The sequence below is a fragment of the Vicia villosa genome, linkage group LG1, assembly GCF_029867415.1.
Source record: "Vicia villosa cultivar HV-30 ecotype Madison, WI linkage group LG1, Vvil1.0, whole genome shotgun sequence".
In the NCBI taxonomy this organism is placed as follows: Eukaryota; Viridiplantae; Streptophyta; class Magnoliopsida; order Fabales; family Fabaceae; genus Vicia; species Vicia villosa.
The window spans coordinates 186,512,980-186,523,845 of NC_081180.1; the positions used below are offsets into that span (position 1 = coordinate 186,512,980).

Sequence of the window (10,866 nt, forward strand, 5' to 3'; positions counted from 1 at the left end):
TTAAATCAAGTCAAGAGAATCCTTAAATATGTAAATGGAACTTCTGACTATGGCTTATTATACACCAACAGAAGTGACCCTGTTTTGACTGGATATTGTGATGCTGACTGGGCTGGAAGTGCTGATGACAGAAAAAGCACATCTGGAGGATGTTTCTTCCTAGGTAGAAATCTTATATCATGGTTCAGCAGGAAACAAAATTGCGTCTTCTTATCTACTGCTGAAGCAGAGTACGTAGCAGCTGGTAGTAGCTGTTCACAATTGGTCTGGATGAAACAAATGCTGACTGAGTACAATGTTCCACAGAATGTCATGACTTTATATTGTGACAATCTCAGTGCTATCAACATCTCCAAAAATCCAATTCAGCATAGCAGAATGAAACATATTGATATCCGACACCACTTTATCAGAGAACTCGTCGAAGACAAAGTAATTTGCCTAGAGCATGTGAACGCTGAACTTCAACTAGCTGACATTTTCACAAAAGCTCTTAAAGCTACACAGTTTGAAAACTTGCGAAGCAAGTTAGGACTCTGCGTCCTTGAGGAACCATAGAGTTAACAAAAAAATAGGGGGAGAAGACATTTTGTTGGCTTTGGCAACTTTTGTGGCCAAACAGGGGGAGAAGTAGCAAATGTGTCACCCCAGAACAACAAGAATGGTGGTGGTGTGTGATCATCAATTTCTAATTTGCTTATTTTTGCGTTGATCTGTTTGTGCTTGTGCTGCTCTTGTGGCTGCTGTCTGATTTGTTTGAGCATTATGTGCATACTGGTCATGTATGTTGTCTGTATTGTATTAGCTTGCCTTGATTGTATTTTGGTTACTTTGTGTCCGCTGCAAGTATTTCTCTGATATGGTATGGCAGGTTGTTTTAGCCAACAATTTGCCAAAGGGGGATATTGAAGGTGTTTTCATGTTAGATGCATTTATGGTAAAACATACCTGGTTGATATTGTGTTATGCAGGCTGCATATGTGTTAAGCTAATACAGGTTCTGTAGTGAATGTCATGACCGATGTCATGACATCTGTGTGTGACAACAGGAGCTGTTATCGTTTATTAAATGTGTTTCCTGATTTCTCTCAATTATCAGATTAGGAAACCTTTTATTGTGTGCTGAATATTTCGTCCAGAGGATCATGCTGACAACACATTTTGTAACAAGCAGATGACGTGTAAATTAGGTTAACTTGTTTAACCCTAATTTGTTTCTTAAAAAGCCCAAGGCCCAAGAAATGCATATAAAAAGACTGCAATCCTAATTTGGAACGCAGACAGAAGATTTTGGGTATTGTGAAGAACCGTAGTTCTGTAGCTGTCTCTTGTGATCCAAGCAATTATCCTCGATGATTGCATTGGAATAGGTTGAGTTTGTTTATTGTCACTCTAGGCTTTTAAGCACGAGTGTGTGTCTCTTGATTGAAGCTTTTAAGCAGATCGATGTGTGTTTTTAAAGAGTGTCTTCTCTCTGTAATTGTTATATGATTATTTGTAATCACTGTTGTGATTGATGGGGAGTGAGTGGAGATACTCAGGTCTAGGAATAGATTGGAATTGCATTGGGTAAGTTTTAAGTGAGGAGTTGTAAACAGGGGAGTTTAACTCCGAATTAATTCTGCTTATATTGGATTCCCTCTGTGGCTTGGTAGCCCCCAGAGTAGGTTGTTTCAACCAAACTGGGTAAACAATTTTGTGTGTTCTTTATTGTTTTTATGTTGTTCTGTTATAATTATCTGTGCTGTGTAATTGTGGATGTCATAACATCCAGTAAGACATCGAGCGTGTGTTACTAGAATTTTCAATGAGATATCACAGAAATATAATAAATCATATAATAGTGACTATACAACAGATATTGCATATAGGTTAATATATTTCATGCTTCACCAATTTATATCATCTTTGTTAACTCACACATACAATAACATACACAAGCACACTCAAGTCATCATGCAACATACATTTTCATTGGGACTGACTCGACTTCATGCTTGTGGTACCAAAAGAGCATAAGCTATCTCCAAAATTCTATATAATAGGCAATAACAAGGCATAAGCCGTCAACAACAGGGCATGAGCCCTCAACCAGTAACAAGGCATAAGCCTTTAATAATGAATGCATGTGACATCGGGAATGCAACCAAGGATTTATATAAATTCAGAGCATAAGCTCTCAACAATAATTACTGTCATTTCAGGCCAACACCAACAACAACATCATCGCAATGCACCAACCAATTGATCCATCAAATCATCTATTCTCGGAAGTGAATACTTATTCTTAATCGTAACTTTATTCAACTGTCGATGATAAACACAAAGTCTCATACTACCGTCCTTCTTCTTCACTAACAACACTGGAGCTCCCAAAGGTGACACACTTGATCTTACGAATTTATTTTCAAGCAGCTTTTCTAATTGCTTCTTCAACTCTGTTAATTCAGATGTCGACATCCTGTAGGGTGCCTTAGAAACAGTTCTAGTACCAGGGACAAGATCAGTAGCAAACTCTACTTCTCTCTCTGGTGGTACATCTGGAATATCATCTGGAAAAACTTTAGCAAATTCTTGCACTACTTGCAATTCATCAATCATAGCTTGATTCTCAATAGACAAAGAGGCCACTAATGCAAACACCTGAGATCCATCTTTCGTCAACTCATTCAACTGTCTAGAAGACAAGAACTCAGTTTCCTTCACATTATCAGGATTTGAAAACCGCACTGACTTGTCATAACAATTAATATGAACATAGTTTCATTCCAACCAGTTCATTCCCAAAATTACATCTAGACCACTCAACGGTAAGCAAATTAGATCCACAGTAAAGTCCTTATCAAATATCGACAGAGCACACTTCAGACATACAAGAGAAGTAGTCATCAACCCATTAGCTGGAGTATTGATAACCATTTTCCACTCATAGAAGATAAAACAATACCCAATCATTTCACATAATCAGCAGCAATAAAACAATGAGTAGCACGAGTATCAATAATAGTAATTAAAAGAGTACTATTAATGAAACATGTACCTCTACTCAACCGGTCTTCACTAGATGTCTGAGTCTCGGCTAAACCAAAAACCTTTCCACCAGTTGGCTCTTTCTTCGGTTTCTGACACTGAGTACTGATGTGTCTTTCTTCACCATAATTAAAATATACCACTGCTTTATACTTGCAATCAGCTATTTCATGACCTGTGTTTCTACAACGGAAACACCTCTTCACCTCTCTAGTACAAACATTACTTTTGTGACCCGGTCGATCACATTTGAAACACACCACACCAGTAGGGGCATCTCTCCCACTGGTTCTCTTGCCATTAATAGCTTTTTGTTTACCTTTGTCAGTTAGAGCACTGTAAGGCTTACCATGGTTCTGTTGTTGCTTGCCTCTTCTTTCATTCATGATTTTGTCGCGAGCCTTACTATCCCCTTCATAAATTCTTCAACAATCCACCAGTTCCAGAAATCTTCAGATATTCTGATATCCAATTGTTCGCTTGATTTTAGGACCCAACGAACATCTTCCAGAAAGTACTTCCTCAGGAATTCCCTACTAAAAACTGCCCATGTAACAACTTCGCATGTACCATCCAACTTATGACGAGTCTCCAGTCACCAGTCATTAGCCTCACTAGCCAGCATGTGAGTACCATAATGCACCTTCTGCGCTTCAGAAAAATCTATCACCTGGAAGATCTATTCCATCTCTTTGATCCAAGCCTGTGCCCCATTAGGATCGTGTCTGCCCTTGAAAGTAGGCGGGTTCTCCCTTTGGAAAGTTGCCAAGCGTCTAGATTCATCAATAGCACCAGCATTAGGCTGGTTCTGCATAGCCTAAGCCATAGCTTGTAGGGCAGTAGAAATAGCAACATTGTTTCTCTCAGCCACCATCTGAATTACATCAAACAACAAACAACGGATAGAAATCTACTAGACAGTACTCGACCGTCGCACTAATCTACTGACTCAACAACTTGGCCGGACGGAGCGACCTGCTTTGATAACAATTGTAACTCCTCATTTCCCTATCGTAAATTAAATAGTAAATCAGAGTAAATAAAATTCAATCTACTAACATTAAATGGGATGCTACATCATTAACGTACACAAAGTTGATCATGTTTTTAAACAAAAGATACATAACACATCATTTGGATGAAACGATCTCACAATCACCATATTGTTCCATTTCACTTTATTAACGCAACGAAATAAATTAATTCATAGTAATAATCATCTTCAAAATAACTTAAATACTAACATCGTAGCAAAATCAAATAAGTTCGAAATCCTCTAAAAACTTCCAAAAAAAAGTCATAATATAAAATTGCAAAAGCAAGCGTTCAACCCCGGTGTCACGTAACAGAGCAGAACCCGACTCGATCTACGCAATACTAGGCATCGCTCCATACCTCATCTACTCTAATCTTTATCACCTACGCGTTATCCACGTAGTGGTAACATTCAAACTGAAGGGGTGAGATATCACAACAATATAATAAATCATATAATAGTGACTATACGACAGACATCGCATATAGGTTAATATACTTCATGCTTCACCAATTTATGTCATCTTCGTTAACTCACACATACAACAACATACACAAGCACACTCAAGTCATCATGCAACATACATTTTCATGTTTTGGATCTGACTAGCCTTCATGCAAGTGGTACCAACAGGGCACAAGCCCTCTCCAAAATTCCAGATAATGGGCAATAACAAGGCATAAGCCTTCAACAACAGGGCATGAGCCCTCAACTAGCAACAAGGCATAAGCCTTCAACAATGAATGCATGGGACATCAGGAATGCAACCACGAATTTATATAAATTCAGAGCATAAGCTCTCAACAATAATTCCTGTCATTTTAGGCCAACACCACCAACAACATCATTGCAATAGAGTCTGCAAATTATAGAATCATCATCCTGATAGCATCATCAACAATCATCATTAACATCATTGCATTATACACAACACTGACACACAGAATAAACACTAGCAACAAAAAAATATAATTTTAAAAACCCAATTTTAACATCAAATTAAAGAAAATATTTTTAGTTTTCCAACGCTCAAAACAGCGCGTCAAACAGACACCCGAGTCGCAAGATACGAATTTTTAAAGTTTTCAAAATTTCCTTTCAGCACAGTGGTAACCTGTTACTTCAATTCTGGTAACCGATTACTACGAAACACTAGCGAAATCCACCCAAAAACTTTTAGTAGTAACCAGTTACCTCAATCCTGGTAACCAGCTACTTCGTTCAATAATAGCCAAAATGCCCAATTTTTGTGCAAGGTAACCGGTTACCCCAATTCTAGTAACCGATTACCTCCGTAGCAGAACCCAAAAATATTTCAATTTTCTGCTACGAGATAATTAATTCTCTACAACATTAAAATCATTCCAATGCATAGGATTCATTTACCAACATCATATAACAATCCAACAACAATTATCATAGCAATTTCATCAATAGCAATCAATAAGGGTAATCAATTTCATGAACAATTCTACCCCAAAACCTAATATTTTAACTTATACATATATCCACCATTATACCATTCATTATAAGGTTAGAACCCTACCCTTACCTTAGCGATTTCTTCACAAAGTCTCTATCAATGGAGGTTCTCCCTTTAGCCCTAGCCCTGCTTCTATCTGTTTCTACGTTCTCTTCAAACTTCTCCAATTCCCTCTATTTGTCTAATTATCTCTTTTTATTAAACCTTCACTAATTCTTTCTCACAATTGGGCTTAACACACACACCCCTCTTCAAGACTCATACTAACACACATTCTTGGCCCAATTATTTATTTATTTACTATTCTATTATTATTATTATTATTATTATTATTATTATTATTATTATTATTATTATTATTATTATTATTATTATTATTATTATTATTATCATTATTATTATTATTATCCAACTATAATATAATAGCATAAATACTAAAATTCCTAATTTCACCAAATAATTTCAAAATAATTGAATTAAATAATTAATTAAATAAGTTGGTCCAAATTTTTTAAATTAAAATTGAATAAATAAATAAATAAATAATTAACAAAATAGAGAATGGAGACTATACCCAAACCCTTTTAAAAGAAATCGGATTTAAAATAATGTAAGACAAATCTATTCTTTACAAAATATGCTTAAAATATAGATAGAGAGTTAATATAAACTGAATATGTAATCATAAGCTTTAACTTAGCAAAGAAATCTGCACAATTATTTTTTTTTTCTAAAAATATGATAAACCACATAAAGTATTTTCGAAATTATATCGAGAGTTTATCTATATGGTGCGAATCAAGAAAGTCAACAAGTTCCACATCACTATATTTACTGTGCAAAGAAATACATTACATTCAAAATTCAACTTAGACTTTTTAGAATAAAATTTACCTAACTTTGTTTGTGAGGTATCCCGTAGCCCTTTCAAATAATTCATTGACCGCAGTGCCCAAGTCAGTACTTTTATTTTAGCTTAAAAATTACTGCTAATTCAGTTAACTGAAAAGAAAGTAAGGATAAGTGGATAACCTCTCTTGTTGTAAGGGCAGCCAAAGGTTCTATTTGTCAGTGATTTTTCAATTAAATGATCTTTATTTATGAACGTTTGACTCAGTTCTCCAACTGCCTCTACCTCAAAATAATAAACCTTTCTTAACCATCCAGGTCATGTCACCATCCATACTTTCTTTCTTTGCAATTTTTATTTATTTTTTCATTATTATAGTGATGAACTTCTTAAGAAGTCTTAAAATCTCATGTTCATCCATTAATCCTAACAACAACCATTGGTTCATGCAAAAGCTCTTGAGAGGGGACCAGGTAACATATAAGGTTTCAATGCAATGGCACCACTTTCATGTGCTGATAAAGTAGAAATCAATCAGATGTGAAATTTATGAGTAGTTGCCAGTTTGCTTTGCATCTTGATTTGGCAACGTCAAGAGCGACGTTTCATGAATCTTAGAAATGGACAAAACTTTAAATTGTATATTTATGTATGGATGCATTAAGTTTAGCATTCGGTTGATAGATGAGTAACCGAGTAAGCAATACATAAATCTAGATTCTAGATAACCTTCCATCATAATAGTGATTTGAAGGAACTTGAGGATTATGCAGACGAAAATAAACACATATTAACTTTCACAAAAATAAGACACATGCAAGAGGTGTTATAGCGAAAAATAATACTATTATAAATAACATATTATATGATAAAGTTTTCAGCTTGTCCAACAAATTATTGGTGTATATGTTCTTCGAGTATTTTGTTCAATCAAGGAGTAATATCATTTGCATGCAATTTTGAGAATATGACGCTTTTCTATTTTTTTTAATTTTAAATTATTTTATTTTTTCAGTTATCTCCTATATTCGACATATAAGTTATTTTGCCTAAATACTCTATAGAACTAAACTCTAATTTTTTATGTATCTATTAACACTCCTCGTTTCATTCTCTTAAAAAAACCATAGGCATTTGCATCTTCATCAAAATTCAGATTCCATCATCTCTTCCAATAACTCGAACATCAACTCTTCCAACCTAAAGAAGCTTCATCATCACATTTTCAATGCGTAATTCACTTTATCTAGTGTTAGTTTGATAAAATGTTGTTTTTCTTGAATAGTATTAGTTTGAGAAAATGATGTTAGATACTAGAAAATTTGTTTTTCTTGAAATATTGATATAAATGTTTTTTCTTGAAATTTTGTTTTTTCTTGAATAGTGTTAGTTTGAGAATATGGATCAGTTTGAGAATATGTTGAATGTATGTTCTTAGAAAGTTAACACAGAGATGAGCGATTCGACCAACACCTTCATGAAATTGCAGACACCATCGATATCGTTGTATATTTTGATTGTTTGCCAATTTTGTGCGTACAATATATCATTTGATTTCTCATTTGTTTGTATCCTATTTATCATGTGAACTATATGTATTGTAGTTATAGCATAATATTGCTAGTGTAATTCTCTTTGAATAATATGTTATATTTGCATTCATTCGCTTTGGCAATGTTAGTTTGTGTATCTTGGAGAAAACTCTAATCTCATTATCTTAGTTGTAGTCCATTGTTAAGTCCTCCTTTTAGCCTAGCATTTGGTTTTATGTCAAAATCACAAGTATTTCTTAAATCACAAGTCATAACACTAGAATCAAGGCTGTAAGGTTATGTGATTTGAATTACACATGTGCGTGAGTTGAATCATAGAGCATCATGAAAAGTAAGTTTTGCTTCTTCCTCATTTGATTCGAATCATAGCTAGGTGTGAGTTGAATCACCACCTCTAAGTGTCGAATCAGGAAGCATACGTGACTCAAATCATGGGTTTTCTCAATTTTCCTACCTTAGATTCCAGTTGAGTATTTCTATAATTTTAATCATAACTTTATGATTTAATAAAACCTTTTTGTCTCAGTTTGTTGAGAGTGGTGATTCCTAAGAGAGTGTGTCTATTCTCTTCCACCAAAATTTCTTTCTTTCTCCCTTTTGTCAATGATTGTGAGTGTGTCACTAAGAGAAAAAAGTCTCAAAAAAGTAAGAGGAAACACATCTCCAGATTCATCGTTAGGATTAATCAATCAAGTGATTGGATTAATCAATCTTATAACAACCACATAGAACCTTGAAACCCATATTTTCCAAGAACCAAGAAAGAACACAGATAGTTTTTTCATTCACCAATGTAACACCCCGATTATTTAATTATTTATTTAATTAAATATTATTATTTTATTTTCGGAAATTATCGGTTGAAAAGTATATTTTGACGAATAAGTGGCTATGTCGGCAAATGGATTATTATATCGACGGAATATTATTAAAAGTAATATATTGGTCGTTTCAAGTTATTGGACTTATTGGGCCTAAATTGGTTTGTGAAGAATAATAAAGAGGAAGTGTTAACTAGGCCCAATTGGAATGATAAAATTAGGGTTTTAGAGATATGAAGAGGAGTGTTATCATTTGAAGAGGAGGAGACAAGTCTTGGAGAAGAGGAACAAGCTTAAAGATTTGCATCCATGGTGCCCAATTGGAAGTGCAATCAGAGCCCCATCAAGTTGCTTCAAATTGAATAAGGTAAGGGTGAGATTCTCTTCCTATAATGAGGCTTATGAACAATTGTATGTGGGAATTGGTGTAACAACCTGCCCTAAAAATTAAATGTTTTAGAGTCGCCACCTATTCTACCAGGGCGAATAGGAAACCCTACGCAGTTAAGAGATCGGGGTAAGATTATTATAATCAGGTCGAGGGAAGGTGTTAGGCACCCTCAACCCTTTCCTAAGGTTTTGAGTTAAAGCAGAGATTTATGACTAAATTTATTAAGGTTAATAGCTAAGGAAATAAAAAGGGTGAACGGTAAGATTGGAACCTGATTAGGATTTTGGGGAAGGGGACTCGCCTTGTTGCCAAGTGCCTACGTATCTCCTTAGGTAGAATCAAAGTCAACGTAGTTCGGGCACAAGGTTGCACGCCTTAGATTTAGTATGAATGTGTTGACGGTATTTTGAATTACCGATTCGCAGTTTTGAAAAGGTATTTTGAATTACCCTTCGTAGGTTTTGAAATCGCAGTATTGAAGAGATGAGCTTGAGTGTTTTAAGTTCGGCGTACAACCCTGGTTTAATATGTTACCGTTAGTTGCGATGATCAATAGATTTGATCATTATAGTTAACGAATTAGATAATGTATTGCTGGCCATTCTGACCTATAGATTCGGTCGTCACGAGCAGCAAATAAAGTGTATTTTAATTTTATAATAAATCTCATGTTTTATCATCACCTCTCATAACCAATAGATTTGGTTATTACATGGTGATGAATTTCAATATTCATGTTTTATTATTTTTATCTCTCGCCAATGTGACTAATAGATTTAGTCGGATCGAGGAGAGAATTCATCGAGGATTAGTCGAATTTATATTAACAAATAAATAAATTAGATTAATTTTATTTCTCGCCAATGCGACTAATAGGTATAGTCAGATCGAGGAGAGAATTGATAAATTAAACAAGAATCAATTGAATTAATATTTTTGCCCACATGGTAATGGGATTGGGCAAACCCTAATACTTGATGGCCTTTCTAGGGTTTTTGTAATTTTTAATGGTTTAAACCGATTAAATAAATTAAATCGGAATAGTCGAACAAACCGAGAAAATAATCCTAAGCCTAATCCTAATTTAATTATATTATTCTAACTAAATAAATTAACTAAATTAATCATAATTACTTAATACTTAATTTAAATAATTAAACAACAAAATAGAAAATTATATAATAAAAAACTTGGACAGTAATCCTGTGTGGCAGCCCTTGAGGGTTCATGATGGAGGTGCTGTTCCTGGACGTAAGATCTGGATCGTAAGAGATTTCATGGCTAGATGCTGAGAGTGTATGGTGGACGCGTGTTGGTCATGAGCACAAGATCTTGAAGTTTGTTTATGCAGAAAATTGTGTAAAAATAAAGAGAGACGCTGGGTATCGAACCCAGGTCTCGATGGTGATAAACTCCTTTCCTCCACCACCTGCGCCATGTTCTCTTTTTGAAATTAATGTAACCGTAAAACATTATATATTAATATTTGTGTCAATTCTGGAAATTTAAAAGAAATGTCAAACCGAGCCCCACTATATCCTGTGTACGCCAATGATATGGAGAGAGAGGAAGTCTGTTTGTTGACCCTCCAATAAGGTCCTTGCGCGCGCAGTCCTAATCTCCTAATTTTCAAACAGACCAATTAGAACCCGCCACGCGTGGTGTCGTGCGCTCGGTTTTTTGCCATACCTCTCGTGGAGAG

The 10,866-nt window shown here is 34.9% G+C and overlaps 1 protein-coding gene across 1 annotated transcript; it reads right to left on the minus strand.

The window, feature by feature from the left end:
• Positions 1-318: 318 nt before the first annotated feature.
• LOC131661225 (uncharacterized) lies at positions 319-3,416 on the minus strand. Its single transcript, XM_058930685.1, has 4 exons — positions 3,041-3,416; positions 2,794-2,900; positions 2,398-2,733; positions 319-441 (listed from the first exon to the last, which is right to left on the minus strand). The coding sequence occupies exons 1-4, from the start codon at positions 3,414-3,416 to the stop codon at positions 319-321; spliced, it is 942 nt and encodes a 313-aa protein (XP_058786668.1).
• Positions 3,417-10,866: the final 7,450 nt, after the last annotated feature.